Source organism: Rattus rattus, chromosome 13, assembly GCF_011064425.1.
Source record: "Rattus rattus isolate New Zealand chromosome 13, Rrattus_CSIRO_v1, whole genome shotgun sequence".
In the NCBI taxonomy this organism is placed as follows: domain Eukaryota; kingdom Metazoa; phylum Chordata; class Mammalia; order Rodentia; family Muridae; genus Rattus; species Rattus rattus.
Genome location: NC_046166.1, coordinates 21,009,538 through 21,028,053, shown reverse-complemented (window position 1 = coordinate 21,028,053; position 18,516 = coordinate 21,009,538). Strand labels below are relative to the sequence as shown.

The following is an 18,516-nucleotide window of genomic DNA, read 5'->3' as shown; positions in this document are numbered from 1 at the left end:
AAAAAAAATCATAAAAGTGTGTGTACTACAATGTACTCCTACTAAGGCTTGGAAATGGGTAATTAAATAAGCATAATGCTCAGAAGCAAAAAAAGTGCATTTTTAGAATAGAGATGACTAAACAATAATGGGAAAGAGAGGGGTTTTTGCTGTTGTTGGCTTTGTTTTTTGTTTTTGTTTTTGTCATTTTTTTTGTTTTTAGGGTGTTTGTTTGTTTTTTAGTTAATACTAGGGAAATGACAGTTTGGATGGTTTGTTTCCAGGTCCCTTTGATTTTGCTCACTGTCTGGTGGAGGACACTAATGTCAGATCTCCACTTTTCACACAGGTCCTCTGCTCCGTCCGAGAGCTCCATCTGAGCCTTTGGTAGTTGTAGTAGTACCAAAGCCCTCTGACGTAACCAACCCAAAGAAGAGAAGTCAGTGCGCTTGCAGCTCCTTCTAGTTTTCTGAAACCGGTCTGCGGTTGTGACTATTTCAGCAAGCAGGGACCAGAGAGCTCATTTGGCTGCAAACACAGTCAGAGTCACCACCATACACAGAGCCAACAGAAACCCGAGACTCTTCATTCATCTGTCGCTCATCAGTCAGATTCTTTGTTGCCCTTTGTGGAAGTCTATACCTTGTTGCATCTACTTCTTCAGTAACTGCCAAAGGCACAAAATTTAAACGTCTTGGCTAATCTGTGCCTAGGAGGTCATGTCTTTTTACTGCTGGCTTTGAGCTTCTGTTTGCGAAGGTGAGCCTCTATTTCATGCCGGAAGACGAGCATTCCCAGCTGCCCGTGGGATGCTTCATTCATAGCCTTTGATTGCATGCACATCCTGTACTGCTCAGGGGTCAGTTCATCCATACAGTGCTTTTCATGCCAAAGGTGGAAAAGTCCCCGTACAGGCGTGCGCACCACTATGAGGTTGCTATGGAGATATTTCCGGTATAGGTGCACATCTTCACCGCCCCAGCCTTTGATGTCCAGGTCAAATCCACCTGTGGGGACAGAACATGCTACTGAATTGTGTGGCATGCACTCAGCTTCTAGGGACTTTTCATCAAGAGGCATGGTGGGAGTGGCTGGGAAGACAGCTCAGTCGGTATAAGCATGAGAAACTGAGGTCAATGACCCAGAACACACATTACACATTTCTTTTTAAAGCCAAGAGTGGATTCCTGAAAGGGTGACATGAACTTTCAACTCCAGCACCAGGAAGGTAGGACAGGTAGATGACCTGGGCTTGCTGGGTACCCAACCTAACCTGCTTCACAAGTTCCAGGCCACTGGGAGACTCTGTCCCCAAATGAAAAATGTGGATGACACCTGAGGAATATTTGAGCTTCCCTCCTGGCCTCCACCCGATCCCCATATACACAATGAGGAGGTATTTATGGGAAGTGCTATTTGAAGCTCCCTCCATCTAAGTTACCCGTGTCCATCTGGACTAGAGACTTTGGACAGATATGGACAATAGGAATGAATGATCTTCATGGCAGGTCATGCAAACTTCATGTAACAAGACGTTGGGCTGGATTCTAAGGATTGGGCTGCTTGTGAAAGCCATCAGCAGTACTAATAATTAGCCCTGGCCGTCCTAGGATTAAGAGCTTTGAGAGCATCCTTCTTTTTGAACTTGACACCTTGTGATTCGAACCTGTATTTCTGTCTGGGTATGGCTTCCTTCTGCCACTGCAAGGAGGATAAACCTTGGGGCTTGTGGGGGCTAAGTGAGTTAAAATGGGGGTTTGCAATAGGAAAAACCACTCCCATAAAAGAACTCCTCCTTTCCTAGGTCACAGCACTCCCGAACCTTCATGGCTACCCTCCCATAGGCTGCTCCATCACTTTAAAGGAGTGTGCTTCACTGTCTGTTCTGAAGCTTTCTCCCAAGCAAACTCTTGTCTCATTCAATATTGACCTCCTTCCAAAGACAACACCTGGTTGCCTTTGTCTCACTTTGGGGAAGTGACTCGCCCTTTGTTTTGCTTACCTTTCTGTTTAACCAGGGTCTCATGTGGCTTGGACTGGCCTCAAATTCACTGTGCAGCCAATGTTGCCTTCATCCCCCAAGTGCTTGGGTTACAGGTGTTTATCACCGTGCCAGAAGCTGCTTTTCCCCTGAACCTCAAGCCCATCAGGTCCCAGGTAGAGCCAAAGAAGAACCAGCCCTTTCCCTGTTTGTTCTGCATTTACCTGGGTGTTTTACCCAGCCAGCTCTTATGAGAAATAGCCAAGGCGAGACCACACTCAGCCCCACGTCCTGGACATTTGTATGTAGCCTCTCTATCCCTACTCACATACCCCAGCCATGCACACTGCTCTGATCAGGGCCAATTCCAACCAGAAAAATTCAGGACCAGAAATCCCAACCAACCAACCCCAAGCTGTGTCTACAAGTGACTGTGGCACAGGAGGGGAGAGGTCACAAGTCAGGCACCCAGCATCTGGGTGACATTTCCTAGCATGGTTGCTGGTTAAGTTGTCAAGCTTTAGGATATTGTTTTGTTTCCACTGAGACAGGCTCTTGCTGTAGAGCCCAGGCTAGTCTTGAATTTGCATTTCTATGGTCTCTGCAGGGACTAGAAGAATGAGCCTACCCTCTCAACAAAGCCTGCCAGACCTTTGGGCTATTTAAGTCCTTGAATGAAGTAGATGTCAAACCCACACAAGCTAGAATTTAGTAAGGGTTTGGCTTCCTGACCTAAACTGCGATTGTCTTCAGTACCTTGCATTAGATCCAGGGTCATGAGGAAGACACCTACAAATAAGGGTGTGACTGTAAAGAATAGCATCCAAGGGGACTCTGAAGCTCTGAGGTCATGGCAGTGACCGGCTGAGGCCTCCCCAGGTCACTCTGCTCCCCATCTCTGCATGTATAGCGACATCTATCTTCATAGAACCCAATGTAATATGAATCCAAATTTGATAAACATAGCTGTTGCCACCCCATTAAATCATCTTCCTCTGTACAGAGCAAGGAAACAATAGCCTCTTGAAATAGAAATTATTTTTTAAAAATGAGTATGATTTCGGGGAATCTGATGTACATGTCGCCAGCCACTTAGGAATATTTCCCAGAGAGATGTCAAAGGACACCTGCTGTCTCCACAAAGCAGCTGCCACTCCAGACTGGCACCATGCTGTTCTGCTGCCTCCTAGGGGATACAAATCTAAGTTGTTTAATATTTATTTTCATCTTAATACGGTTATTTCTAGGGAGTCCTAAGGTCTCTGTATTCCACAGAACAAAACAAACCTGGGCCTGGCTTCTGCTGCTTGATTTCAAGATGGGAAGTTTCAGGCCCAGGCTTGGGGAAGTGTAGGGAAGAGAGAAGGATACCCAGAGGTCTGCAGAGGAGTCTCCCATCACTCACATACAGAAGGGCTTCCCTGGCCCCTCAGAGCCCAGGTCAAGGTTTTGGACCTATTCCTTCTTGCCCTAGCCATGTGTAATCCAGCCTACTTCTCACCTTCTATTTGCTGTGAAGTCCCAAGAGATCCCTTTTGCCTCTAAGCACTTTGGCCTGTTCTGCTGAAACCCATGGGCCTTTCTTTTCTGAGTTTTGGAATCCTACAGGCAGGCTCATATGTATTTGAAAATGGGTTCATGTAAGCTTCTAAGTGCATACACATGTATGTGTGTGCCTGTGTACATTTTCATGTGTATGTGCATATACATGTATATGATAGTTTATATGATATATATGTATATGCATGTATATGTCTATATGCATGCATGTCTGAATATACAAGTATGTGCATGTATCTGTGTGAATAGGTGTGTATATATCTTTCTCTGTGCGTCTGTGTATGTGTCACTGGGAACATTTGTATACGCACATCTACATCTCTGTGTTTATGTGTATCTGTGTGTCTGTATGTGTGGACATGTTCACACATGGGTGCTCATGCTGACAGCAACTGCATACTCAGAGCTTAAAGTGACGAATGGGACTTTGGATCATCAGAGTAAAGCATGGGTCCTCTTTGCATGTGCTTTTTTCAGATTACCCTCCTTTTCCTTGTCACCTTGCTGGAGGCTCACAATGTCCCACTTAGTGGGCTCCACAGCAAGACCCCACAGAGGAGGAGGCACCCCAGGACTTGCTTGAATGCTGCCATTGTAAAACCTTGAGTGGCACTGGGTACATCTGAGAGGGGTTGTTGTATATGACTGAGTCCTAAGTCTTGCCTCTTGTGGCCTGAGGGGCAGCACTGTTTGTGGAAATGACAGCACCTTTACCAGGAGAACCTGCAAGATTTATTCAAGGTCTGGGGAACAGTGGCCTTCAGGTGGCAGTAGACACAGTGGCCTCCAGGTGGCAGTAGACACGAAGTTTTATCTCACCTATGTTGATGAAGTCTGACCGGTACTGACAAGTCATCCCGAATCCAAAGTCCCTCCAAAATCCTGTTTCCTTCTTTATGACCTGCAAGAAAAAAGCTGTCAGGGAGAGTATGTAAAAGCAGTATTCACACACTTAGATGAGCAGAGCTCTAGACTGCTAAAAACCAGACAAGATAGGAGGAGTGTGAGTGTGTGTGTGTGTGCACGTGTGCACATGTGCGTGCCAAATATAATTACAATAAGCTAACTAATCCGAAGAGGGGCTTTGTGATTTTTGGCACTTCTGGCTAGGATGTTTCTGGGGTGTAGGCATGACAACACGCATACACACTCTCTCACACAACAAAAAACAATCTCAAAGAGCAAGTTTTTCAGTGAAGCCATGGAAAAGCCACCCACGTCTGGCCTGATCCCAGTGCCAGGAAGAAGTGAGGTCAGGCCCGTCACACAGGCCTGGGCACAGAGCCAGCAAAGGGCTCAGGAAGTTGAGAAGAGGCCCCGGGAACAACTTGGAATCCATAGGCCAACAACAGGGAAAGAGAAAAAATACCCAAGAGAGATTCCAGTTGTTCCTGGCTCTCTGGCCCCCACGACCTCTGGATGGCAGAGGAGAGGGTAGCTCTAAAGGACGCAGCTGCTCCTGAAAGCTCACGCTGGGAAGTGCCAGCCTACAGTGCCTGAAAAAAATCAGAGCAACACAGCTCTCTCAGGTTTCTCCCTTTGAAGAAAATTTCCAGCAAATTTGCCGAAGGTACAATACACGAACAATAATGAGATTGGCATGTGCACACACAAACACACATGCACACACACATACACATACACATACACATGCTCAGATGTGGGCACACACACATTTGTCTTTTGTCAAAAGTCATTCTGAAAATGTCATTGAAATCCTTATAGGTACTTTTCCCCATGATCCTTATAGTTTCCATAGGTGCTTAGAAGGCAGGAAATCACCTGTCTTAGACAAGGGAAACCGAGGCCTTAGGAGGGTCAGTATTACTGACAACAGGGTCTCTTTGCTGTTCATAACAGCTCATGAGAGGAGGGGCAGTCTTGTCTCAGCCACTTAAAAACAAAACAACTTTTTATTGATGCTTTGTGAGTTTCACATCATGTACCCAAATCCCACCCATCTTCCCGACCCTTTGTATCTGTTCTCTGTCCTGTGCCCACCCCTGTGCACAAAAGAAAATAAAAAACAAAAATAAACAAAGCAAAACATAGAAAACGTCTTGTGGAAATGACAGTGTGTCCCACAGTATACTCTTTAGTCTGCACATCATTTCTTATGCAATTCATTGCATTTCTTATGCAAGTTCATTGCATTGAGTCATGGGTCTGGTTTGAGGCCTCTGGCTTCTGCTACACTATCAATACTGGATCCTCACCTGGATTCCTCTTGGTTATCCTGTTGCTGCCCTGTGTCATGGAGATCCTGCAGCTTTGGATCTGTAGAACTGGCCCTTTACATGCTCAAGCAGTTCACAGATGAGGTTGATATGGAGGTGGGCCAAGTCAAAGCCCTGGATGTGTGCATTGGTGGTAGCTGAGTTGGTCTTCCCACCAGCTCTCCTATACCTGGACCAGCAGGGTAAGCTCTCCAGCATTGGTCTGATTGCTCACCCAGTGCTGCAGCCCTCAGAGGGCAAGGTCAGCTAGCTTACTCTCATGTCCTTGGCACTAGGTTACCAGAACCCAAGCCACCAGAGCCAGTTCTATTGTGCTGCCAAGTCAAGTTGCTGGGCCTGCTCTTCTGAGTGGTATAGCTCATGAGGGAGAGAGCCAGTAGGCCTCATCATTTCAAGGCCCTGTTCTCCTTCCTATCAGATGAAGAATTGAGCTAAATCATAGTTAAAGGGTCTTCCAGGTCATGTATTATGTCACTGTTATTCCATGTTCTAGAACCTTCCCACAGCCTAAATTATATCCAATAAATCTTTCTTGCAAAAGAGGTAATGAATCTTAAACATTCTTTTACCCCAGAGTTCAATGACGCAAAGTCTATGTCATGCTATGGGCACAAGATCTTGATCATGATGAGGCTCCTTAACATTCTGTCCTGGAGTTGAAGGGACTTAGGAAGTCCCACCAACCCCTCTTCAAGGATTTATGTGCAGATAATGGTTATTGGGGTGAGGAAAAGAGATCTTTACCAGTGGTGTAGAGTGGTGTAGGCACTGGTGAGGTACAAACACTGCTGCAAATAATGCCCCCTCCATGCCTCTGTGTGTAGCCCTGGTGAAACTCTTTGGGTCACAGACAAAACAACAGATGTGACAGTAGAAGAAAATGAAGCTTGGAAGGATTGCATAAGGAAGGAACATCTGGAGAAACCTCCACTGAACAGATTTTAAATGGATTTTGTTCCTTTTCTGTCAAGTCAGGTAAAGTTTTCTATTGCAGCGAATGACTCAATATGGCTCTATGGTCCAGGGTTCTAAATATCGCACAGACATGGAGTGGAGGAGAAACACCAGTATCCAAACTTCAGATATTTGACTGGACTTTACATAGGGCTTACTGGACAGCTTGATGCTGGAAGAACAATCCAGAAGAATGGAGGAGGAAGCCATGAACACTCCTGAGAAGAAGCTGTTCTAAAATGCTAGGCTGAATGAAGGTTGTGCTAAAGGACGTAGATGGAAGGGTGGTACCCACCTGGAGTGGTGGGATAGTAACCCACCAATTTATGACCCAGGGGCTGCTGTATAGAAACAGTTACTTAGTTGGTTCTAAAGTTGGTAAGTCATAAAAAGTCACTCTTGGAAGAAGCCACTGAAATATAGTCTTTTGTGGAAGCGGTCATGGTTGTGTTACAGCATGCAATTTCAGGGCAAGATGGAGTTCACTTATTAGAAGTTCTACCACCATAGCTGGAGCAAGTTGCTGACTGGAACATTGCCCTTGAGGAGCAGCCTGGCAGAAATGCAATGCTCTAGAGTTCCCTTCTGATGGGATGGAATTATATTACTGCTGAAGACCCTACAAAAGCCACAGAGAACCTCCATTCTACTACCCAGGCTGGCCTGCTTCTTCCTCCTCCTCTCATTCCCTTCAAACCTCTATATCCGTGGTTCTTGACCTTCCTAATGCTTCAACACTTTGATACAGTTACTCATGTTGTGTTGACCCCAATCATAAAATTGTTTTTTATTGCTTCCTTACAACTGCAATTTTGCTACTGTTGTGAATCATAATGTAAATATCTGTGTTTTCTGATGGTCTTAGGTGACTCCGTGAAAATTTTCTTCAACTCCAAAAGGGTCACAGCCTACAAGTTGAGAATTTCTGTTCTACACAGTCCAGTGTCTTGACCACCCCCAAACTCTCCAAACTCCCCAGCCTTACAGGCATGTATGGTATCCCTACAGTCTCTGCTTGGTCACCTGTCCCTTGCTCACCATTGCTCAGAGTGGTCACCCTGACTCTCTAGGTCAATGGCAATACAATTTCAAGTACCTATTTTCCCTCTACACTGGGACCCTGGCTTAACTTCTTTGTAATACGAGCAGCTCTCTGAAGTGTAAAATGAGCTGGTGGGTATATTTGTTTCCCAGTTTGTTGTCTTTATCTACCACCTATGGAAAACAGCAGCAAGGACCTTAGTCCCCTGTGTCTCCAGCACCCAGAACACTACTGGCTACCCAGCTGTGCAATTGATACACTTCTTCAGTGAATGGAGAAGGAACACTTCTAAGGTAACCATGACTCCTGCCTTCAAGAGGAAAGAAAAATGGCTTCAAGTAAGAGACACTCATGGGCAAGTACCTCATCAAAAGTAAAGGCAGTCCACTGGTGACAACTGTTAGGACTGGACAGATCTAGACTATAGGCAGAAGTGATCTTGCCTTCTTGAGGTCTAAGGCACAAAGTCTGACTTAAACACCTTGGCTCGGGCATAAGGAATTCCATCTATTCGTCCAAGTGTTAAAATATATACTCTGCAGACCGACAGGAGCCGGATGTAGATCGCTCCTGAGAGACACAGCCAGAATACAGCAAATACAGAGGCGAATGCCAGCAGCAAACCACTGAACTGAGAATAGGACCCCCGTTGAAGGAATCAGAGAAAGAACTGGAAGAGCTTGAAGGGGCTCGAGACCCCATATGTACAACAATGCCAACCAACCAGAGCTTCCAGGGACTAAGCCACTACCTAAAGACTATACATGGACTGACCCTGGGTTCCAACCTCATAGGTAGCAATGAATATCCTAGTAAGAGCACCAGTGGAAGGGGAAGCCCTGGGTCCCTAAGACTGAACCCCAGTGAACTAGAGACTGTTGGGGGAGGGCGGCAATGGGGGAGGGTGGGGAGGGAACACCCATAAAGAAAGGAGGGGAGGGATTAGGGGATGTTTGCCCGAAACCGGAAAGGGAATAACAATCAAAATGTAAATAAGAAATACTCAAGTTAATAAAAAAAAATATATATACTCCATATTCCCACTACAGGAGTGCCTGAAAAGTTACTTATCTCTTCCTTTTACTCTGAATTTCATTGATCTGTCTACGGGAGCCACTGTCATTTTAAGGATGTCCTTTGTAGCTAGTCTCCCACCCACTCTTTCTCCAGTACCTTCCTTCCTCATAGAAGTTTACAAAAGACTGTGGGCCCAAATATACCATAAAAGGGATGTGTTTCATGTTGGGTCTTCCCACAGCAAGTTTCTAGAATCACAGCTTTGTGGGCAAGTCATGTGACAGGGCTAATTATTTTTTTTATACGATCAAAACACAAAACACAAATCAGCAATTCCCTCTAGAGCTGAGGGAAACATGGCTGCCCCACAGCTGCACAAGGAGCCTGGAGCACAAGCAGTTGCCGATCTGACTTAATGGTGTTGGATCTGACAGCTGCCTATGAAGCAATCTGGATTCAAATTAAGACGGTAACAAGGTCTTCAGGCAGAGTATTCTATCTAAATCAAAGAGTATGTTCCAAGAACCAAAACCAGCTCTGACCAGTCTTATACGTCCTAGAAATGTCTGGGAGCTGGGCACGTTTACTGGCATGTGGCCCAGAAACTTACACAGGGTCCTGGACATGTTGCAGCTGTCTTTAAATTCTGAATGCTTTTGGAACAAGGGTCTGAATTTTGGGTTTGTTCTGAGATATTTTCCTGATATATCAGGCCTTGCACATGAATACTAGAGTCCTTGAATTGCAGAAGTTTCTAGGTAGCACTATGCACTGTGCACACTTTATTATCTGGAAATGGACAGGGCAGTGAGTACACTGCAGAGGGTTCTGGAAGCAAAGGCTATGTGCCCTCTTCTTGAGACCTCTTAAAATGCGGGCAGAATGATTTGCTCAAGTTCATTCAATTTGCTGTAGCAGAACTCAGGGCTAGGATTCCCTTGAATAGCCTGGTATAATTTCTTAAGAAATAATGTATTCTGGAGCCACAGAGTCTCCAGAATTTATTTAATAATAGACTAAAATCTCATCTCCTCCCAGATCTCCACAGAGCCTCATTCTCACACATCTCATTGGTTTCTGGATAAAGGATGGTTGTGTTTTCTAAGGGGTTCAGGCTGACATGGATTTTTCAGGTCTCTGCAGTTTGGGATCTAGACTCTTGGTCCTCCTAGAAGCACACTGAGGTCAAAGAGTACATTTCTTTCAGTTCCTCATTCTCATTCAAGCCTAGCCTCACGGTGTAGCACCTAGAGCTGTCCCTCTCCCATGTAGCAAGGAGTCTGAACCCAGACTTGCATATATGTGAATTGAGATGTTGACGTCACCTGCCTATGTTGACAATTATGGGAGATTACATGGTCACAGTGAGAGATTCTCAGATGGCATCTGGTAACATTAGTTTTGCTATTCAGTAAGTGTATACTTTCTGAGTAAACAAAACCAGTCTGCAAGGGTACATTGCACATACCATGCTCAGTGGGCAATGCTAAAAACTGAAGCACAGGTCAATACTTAAAATGGTCAATAATTCAAGCCTCCCCCCACCCCCCTAAAAAAAAGAACCTCAACTGAGGAGCTGAGAAAAGGCTTCTTGATAAATTGATTGTTCCACAAATACAAAGTCCTGAGTTTGGACCCCTATAACTTACATAAAAAGCTAGGTGTAGTGACATGGGTCCCTAACCCTACTACTCACTGTCTGCCCAGGCTAGTTAGATCAGTGAGCTACATATTCAGTTAAAGAGGGCAGAAGTGGAGGAGGAGGAGGGAGAAAAGGAGGAGGAGGAGGAGAAAGAGGAGGGGGAGGAAGAGGAGGAGGAGGAGGAGGAGGGTGGGAAAGGATGACAGAGAGGAAGAGAGAAGAAGGGAGAGAGGGATGGAGGGAGGGAGAAAGAGACAGACAGACAGACAGACAGAAACATAAGGTGGAAGGAAGAAGCAGAGCCCCTTAGAGAATAGGAGCAGCACAAGAAAGAATAGTAGGAGGAAAATGACTTAAAACATTAATACGTGTATGAACTAGTAAAAATAGATTAAATTAGGGGGGATAGTGATCAAGAAAGACACTTGATGCCCACCTCTGGGTTCACACACAAACTATTTGAGGGGGTAAAGAGGTGCAGGTGTAATCACAGGGAGGATGAGGACAAATGAGCAGCACACCCCAAAATCACTGGACGGGGTCCCAGAGAAAGCAGGCTTAAGCTGGCGGGGTTACTACACAGCAGCCTGTGGTGTCTACATCACATTGAGAGACTACAACTGGTAAGGCAGAGACCTGGGGGAACAAGGACAGCATTCAGAGACCGTGAGCAGGTGTGCTACAGAACAGCAGGCTGACATGGGTGTCCATGGAGTTGGTGCCATCTGCCGGGTGGTGGGGCTTGTTGACACTTTCTTTGCAAGGTGGAGTTAGTTTATGGAGGACAATTAGTCCCAACAAGAAATCAGAGTCTGCGGCCCTGTGCTTGAGGCAGCCCATGCTGGCTCACCAGATTTGCACACATCTCTTCCCAGCTGCATGCCCTGTGGTAACACATTGGTTAGCCGAAAAAAAGCCACAGTGGTATTACTTACACCACGGAAATTGGCAAATACCATCACCAGGGCATTCTCCCCCTCCCTTCTTTCCAAGAGTGTGTTGCCAAACGTTTGCTAGCACACCATTGGCTATATGTCATAAATGCTTTTAAAAGAAAAAGTGGAATTAATTTGTTTACTCAAAACCAGTGTCTGACAGAGGATGAGCAAAGACTGGAGTGTGGGGAGGGTCGGAACCCAAAGACAGAAGTAGGAGGCTTCTGTGGGGACCTGAGTTGTAGCTGACAGGCTGAGCCAGCAAGGTGGAATGTCTAAAGTGAACCCTATTTAAATGGCAGTCATCCCTTCCTCAGTATGCTGTTTCTGCATTAAAGCATCAATAAGTTCCATCTCATGGCATAAAATTCAGAACATTAAATATTAGTACGAGACCCCACAGTGTCACTTGTTACTAATGACTCGGATGCAGACGTTTAAAAACAGTCATCTGTACACACATAAAAACCCTTGCTTTCATCTGTAGGCAACATGGAAATGACAGGGCTGATAACCGTGAAAACTCATAACTGGGGCATTGAGCAGGAGGTTGTGTTTGCAGGGCTGCTGGGAAAGGCAGTCTCCTGTTTGCATAGGGAAGTAACTTTTATTACAGCCCCATTCTGAACCTACATTCCCCGCCTCATCTGAGGTACTGATGTGTTCCAGGGGAGGCTATCAAGGGTTTGCTAATATCCACAGTCTCTTTCTAGACAGAGCCAAAATGCAACCTCGGGAGGAAATCTCTCCTAATTTACCCACCTCCAGCCGTTACTTTTTATTTTATGGTGTCTTGCTACCTACACAGTCTGTCTCCGCTATACTAATTTCTGTAGTTTGATGTCTGCCTCTAGAATTCCCGTTGGGCCATTTCTTTCATGCATCAGCTCTCTAGGGGATGCTCAGCAGGTCTAGTCCCCCTGCTCAAGGGGACATAGTGGTGGGGGCTGGGCTCTGTCATGCAGACCTTTCCATCTTAATTTTGAAGACAGGTGTGTGTGTGTGTGTGTGTGTGTGTGTGTGTGTGTGTGTGTGTGTGTGTGTGTGTGTGTGTGGGCATGCACATGTGTATGGGTGTGTGTGTGTGTGTGTGAGTGTGTGTGTGTGGGCATGCACGTGTGTATGGGTATGTGTGTGGTGTTGTGTGAGTGTGTGTGTATGCGTGTGTGTGTGTGTGTGTGAGTGTGTGTGTGAGTGTGTGTATGGGTATGTGTGTGTGTGAGTGTGTGAGTGTGTGTGTGGGGGCATGCACGAGTGTATGGGTGTGTGCTGGTGTTTACCTGTGCTTGCACATTTGCCTGTCGGTGCTCATCCATGCTTGTGTAGAGGTCAGAGGTTAACTTCAGGTATCTTCCTGTATCACTCTTGTCCTGATTTTTTTGACATAGGTTTTCCAATGAGCCTAGAGCAGGTAGTTTGGGCTAGCCTGTCTGGCTAGTGGCTGCCTTACCTCTCCTGCTGGAATCTACCTGTGTAAAACAGATCCCTAGTGCCAGGGCTTCAGGCATGTGCCATTCACCTGCCATTCAGGAATACAGGTCTTCATTCTTTCACAGCAAGCACATTATCCACTGAGCCATCTCCCTAGGCTCTAGCTGTGCAACTGTGGACCATCCGTCTGCCTCTATAAAGGGTGATTGAGGGATTTCTGACCAATCTGTCTGTGTATATGGAACAATAGCAATTCTTCTGATTCCTGCACCACGGTCTGGACAGACCTTTATAGGTAGCAAGTGACACAGTTCCTCTTGGGGCTGTAGAGATGGATCACTGATAAAGAGGTTTTGCTCCTCCTCCAGAGGACCTGAGTTTTGTTTCAAAGACCTGCATCAGATGTAACTCCAGCTCCAAGAGATCTTATACCCTCTTCTGAACTTACGCACATAAGTACAAATAAAATTTTAGAAAACGACTTGTTTAATGAGGGGCATAATCATGCATTTCTCTGGGGAATGGGAGGACTTCAAATTGAATTTCGCTGAACTCGATAATTTTAAATACTGAGTTCTGAAACAGTAGCTTTATGAACTGGGAGAGAAGTCAATGATCCCTTCAGAAATAAATGTCAAAATGTAGGTTGACTCAGGGCTGCTAGCCGGGGCCACGGGGATTTGAGTTATTTCTGCCTGCACTGCCTGTTCTGTGGGTCTGACAAACCTGCTTCTGCACTGTCTGTTTCTCTGCCTTCTAGCCTACCTGCTCTCAGCACGATGAACTAGAAAGGACAAAACCTTTAGATTATGAAATGAAAAGAATTCCTTGCAAGCACATAAGGCCTTTATGAGTCTGAACTAGAAAAATTAATCATTGCCAATGTCAAATGTAAAACAGAGCTTTAGTTAAAACCAAAGGGATTTTTATTCTCATTGGTTGAAAGAAAACGAAGACTTTATTCTATTTTCCCTTAAAGTCCCAAGAGAAGCTTGCAACTCTTGGGATGGGAATCCAGAATCCTTTGTCTTTGGGAAACTTATTGCTCATAAGTACAAAACTGGTTCTTTGGCTGTGAAACTGGATTGTTTTCCTCTATAAAGTCCAGACAGAGATGTAGCCCATACATAAACCCACACTACATCTATAGTGTTAGCATTTGATGGGGGATGAGGGGAATGTTTATGTACATTCTAGCTTGAGCCCAACAGAATCATGCTAGGACGAGTATGAGACATGAATCACCTCCACCCAGAAAACACCCAAAGTTGCAGTGTTCTGTAAACAATCATATTAGCTGTGAGGTATTGCCTGAGGAGGGTGAAGGGCAGGGGACAGGCCTGGAAGGAATGGGTTTTTGTTACTTCTGAGAGTGCATCACAGAGTCAACTATGCAAATGAACTTTGCAGAACACGTGTTATCAACCCATTTGTTGTCCTTCCATGGGGCTCAAGGAGACTTAGTTCTATTACACTCGTGTGTCCCATCTGTACAAGGGTATTCAGTGGGAAAAGCATGGCATTTTCAGGCTTGCTAACAGGACACAGAAGTATCACAAATTATCTCCCTGCTGGAAAGATCACCCTGAGAGGGGTGACAGAAGGGTCTGCTCTGTGCCCAAGCAGCCAACAGTACAGTATACGCCCCACATACACTCTCCATGGTTTTACTTATTGCTGTCAGCTGAGGCCTGAAAATATTAAATGGATAATTCCAGAAATGAATAAATTATGTTTTAAGTAATGTTTATCTTAGGATATTATTATAATTACCCTATATTATCATTAGTCATTGCTGTTACTCTCTCACTGCTAATGCATAATTTAAATATTACTGTGGGTATAAGAACGGAGAAAGCCACACTGTATACAGGGCTTTGTATCACTTATGGCTTTGTCTTATTCATTATTTCAGGCACCCAGTGACAGTCTTGGAGTACACCCCACACGAGTGAGAGGACACTGTTACAATAGCCTTGGGAAAGCGTGAAGATCCTCTCTTGGTTTCTCTCACTTCCTATTTTCTGTTCTGCTTCAGCGGTCAGTGATGACAGAGAGTGAACAGGCCCTGCGGCTCTGTGGTTCCCTGACCCATCACCTGTGCAGCCAGAATCTTAGCAGAGAAGTCTCTCCACTATTTCTTTGAGAGCTACCTTTGTGGGGACACCAGTGATGCCAACACCTGCCCCAGTACAGGGATGTGTAGCAGTGGTGATGGGATGGAATGGGCCGGGAGACAGGATCAGACCCTCCCTCTCCACTGTCTCCCTGTAATTCTGTGGTGAGCCGTTCCTTTCTATCTTTTTCACCTGAAAAGGGGGGAACCATCAGCCTTACTTTTCGTGTTAGATTTTGTAGCGGTAAAGAGAAACCATGCTCTAGCATCCAGTAATCGTAGTTCTTGAAAATGATGGGAGCTATGAAGGTGTGAAATTACCTTCCTGGAAGATACTGCCCTTAGTTATTTTCCACTTTTAAATATCGCAAGCACTTTGAATCAACATGGCACTCGGAGCAACAGCCAGAGAATCTGCCAGACTTAAAAGCCACCAAGGGGATTGGTCTGCAGATGCCCATTCACCTTGCCTCACAGTCAGGTGCCCCTAGTAATGAGCCACACACACAGACATCTGCAGGGTCATTACTCACCAGCTGCTGTTCTAGGGGAGGGACAGCATCATGATGGCCGTAGATTATGCCAGGGTTATACTGACTGAAAAGAACCGGATAAAACACCTTCTTCCCTGCAAATCAAAACGCAAACATCTGTTTAAGAGAGTGATTCATTTCCTCTGCTGGGCTTGACCATATGCACCTAGCTGTCTGAAATAGCCCAGGCATTTATGTCTACTCTCTCTTGTCTCTTCATTCAACACTAGACTAGATCTCAGAAGTAACCCACCAGCTAGACCAGTCAGACTGATTCTTGAATCTTTCTGTCCTCCCAGCATGAGGATATATGTAAGTTGTTTACGGTCAATGGCTGGAATTGTATTTCCCAATGTGACACATGTGGAAGTGTATGGCTGTCTCCGTCGTGCATGCACAAAGTCCTTAAGCACTGGTATCTACCTAGCATAACCTTAGAGGCTGGCAAAGGAGATAAGGGAGACCCTGGGCAGCAGGGGGCTCAATGTAGCTGCCCTTTACCAATATGTCTGGAAGAACGGCCACATTTTAACAGCAAATGACCACAGCAAGGTTCTTAGCTATGTCTAAGTCCGTGGATATCATTTTTATATCTGTGGTTTCTCCCAGCCATTGCCTTGCAAGTAGCCCGCATCTATCTTTCTCCCTTTAGAGCTGAGGGGCTTTTGCAGGCTCATGTCCTCTGGCCTACTGTCTCTCCCGTGCGTGTTCCACTCATCTGACTTGCCAGTGGGATATAGAAAAGGGCACAAGAGGGGCTGGGGATTTAGCTCAGTGGTAGAGCGCTTGCCTAGGAAGCGCAAGGCCCTGGGTTCAGTCCCCAGCTCCGGAAAAAAAAAAAAAAAAAAAAAAAAAAAAAGGGCACAAGACAGAGTCCCAGAATTAGTGTGCCTGATAGGCCTGTCCTGCAATATCCAAGGGCGAAGCTAAACAAGGTCACCTTCCTTGTCTGTTACTGGAGGAAAGTAAGTCTCAGTCCAGAGCAAGATGTCAGGGTGGACTGTGCACAGAGCAATCTCTGAAAGAAAATGAGAGAGCTGGGTGCCAGAAAGCAGCAGTAACGAGGTAACACAAACCTGGCTGTGTGTTCAGCCTACACGTGTTGAGGAACTCAGAGGTGAAGTAGATGTCCACATCACAGAAAAAGAGCACGACATTACTTCCCTTCCAGAAGCGGGCTCCAACATCCAGTCCCTTTCCCCGGGAGAACTCTCCATTCAGCTGGATGAAGGTGAAGTTTCTAAAATTGGCAGCCCTAGAAGGTGGGGAAGCAGAAGGTCAAGGATTAACTCATATTACAGTATCCAGGAGGACAGAGTCCCTCAGAAAATGCAGGGCTGGGGCCATCCCACTCTGAACATTCTATTACCCTGAGGGGGGTGTAGCCCTCAAACAGGGACAGAATAGCCAGGCTGAATAGACACCACTAGGGTTCAAAGGACAGAGAACACCTAGCAAAGTTGATTTGCTCTTTTTTTTTTTTTTAAAGGTCTTGCAGTCCAGTCCAGTTCAAGCTGGCTTTGATTTCATAATCTTCCTGCCTCAGCTGACATTATAGGTATATGCTACAATGCCCAGTTTCTACAAGTTAATGATATGTACATGTGTGTGCGGTTGCTCTCAGAGTCTAGAAGAGGGTGTTAGATCCCCAGAGTTGGAGTTACAAGTAGCTGTACACCACCCAACACGTGTGGAAACCAAATTTAGGTTCTCTACAAGAATAGTATGTGCTTTTTTTTTTTCTTTTTTTCAGAGCTGGGGACCGAATTCAGGGCCTTGCGCTTGCTAGGCAAGCGCTCTACCACTGAGCTAAATCCCCACCCCCATGTGCTCTTAACCACTGAGCTATCTCTCCTACCCCTAATGAACTTCCTATGTGGATTATTCTATATTGAGACAGCTATTGTTATCGTAAATGCACATTCGTTGTGAGGGAATTTGGAATTGGTAAGGGAGAAACAAAACCCAGAGACATCTCCATGTATCCCGGGCCACTCAAATAATCCTAGTGCATAAAGTTCAGTCACTGTAGAATATAGTTTCCTAGCATCTTCTTATCTGAATTCAAGTCCAGGAGCCAGATAACACGTTCTTCATGTATGTTGCCCAGACAGGCTGAAATTTATCTTCCTTCTTTCTTACCTCCCTTCCTTCCTTCTTTCCTCCCTCCCTCTCTCCCTTAGTCCTTCCTCCCTTCCTTCTCTCCTAGCTTAGAACACCAATACCGCATGATAGGAAAGAGGACCACTTTGCAGTTAGCACTGATGCACCAGATCTGGCTGCATTGTAGGTTAGCTTTGTGAGGGGGGCAAACTCTCTTCTCACTCTGTTCTTTAGTTGCTTTGTTTGCATGAAGAGGATAATAACAGCCTCCTGAGACATTTTAGAGTGACTATTTTAGTGGTGGGGAGAGGATCTCTGAGCATCAGCTCCTGCCTTCATCAGTGCAGGTAAGGATTCCCATGGCTGCTGAAGCCAGGAAGTCTTTAGTTTGCTGTACTGCCCCCCAAATAGCAGAACCTTCTAAAACGGGACACGTCTGGGCAAAACATAATTCATTTGGTGCAAGAGGGACCTGGACAGCCTTCCAGCAGGTAGAATGAAAGGCTGCATTCAGTCCTCTTCCGGCTCCTGTGTGCCAAGGGGGCTGGCATCTGGCAGATCTCCTTGTTTGACTCCATCCATCTTTGATCATGGCTTGTTTTTCCTTGCCCTTCCTACCTTGGCTCAGCCCCACCACTCCCCACCTTCTCTCCATCTCGATATATTCAGCAGACATAGAAGGAAAACTATTCCTATTATTAAGTTTGTCTTCCTTGCAACTCTTTTGGCTGAAGAGTAACACAAAGGACTTAAGTCTTAAGCTTTTCACACACCAAGTGGTGCTAGGATCTGGGGATTTGATCCCAACAACCAGTTTTGCTACTCTTGTGTGACTGACTGTCTTCCTCCAGATCTCAAAGGAAGCTTTGGTGTTTTATCTCGGGAATCTATGGGACCAGCCTAGTCTTGGTATGATGCCAGACAGGACCAACAGGACATACAACCTATGATCCAGGTGGAAGATGTTGGTATATTAAAACGCTGCT

The 18,516-nt window shown here is 45.6% G+C and overlaps 1 protein-coding gene across 1 annotated transcript in view; it reads right to left on the bottom strand.

Annotated features, from left to right (window-relative positions):
• Window positions 1-204: 204 nt before the first annotated feature.
• Window positions 205-18,516, bottom strand: part of Csgalnact1 (chondroitin sulfate N-acetylgalactosaminyltransferase 1) — a 333,334-nt gene continuing 315,022 nt past the window's right edge. The window contains exons 7-10 of the mRNA XM_032919242.1: window positions 16,504-16,682; window positions 15,428-15,522; window positions 4,340-4,421; window positions 205-986 (exon numbers count right to left, since the gene is read on the bottom strand). Of these exons, the coding sequence (XP_032775133.1) occupies window positions 697-986; window positions 4,340-4,421; window positions 15,428-15,522; window positions 16,504-16,682 (646 nt within the window). The 3' untranslated portion in view covers window positions 205-696. The remainder of the gene's footprint in view (window positions 987-4,339; window positions 4,422-15,427; window positions 15,523-16,503; window positions 16,683-18,516) is intronic.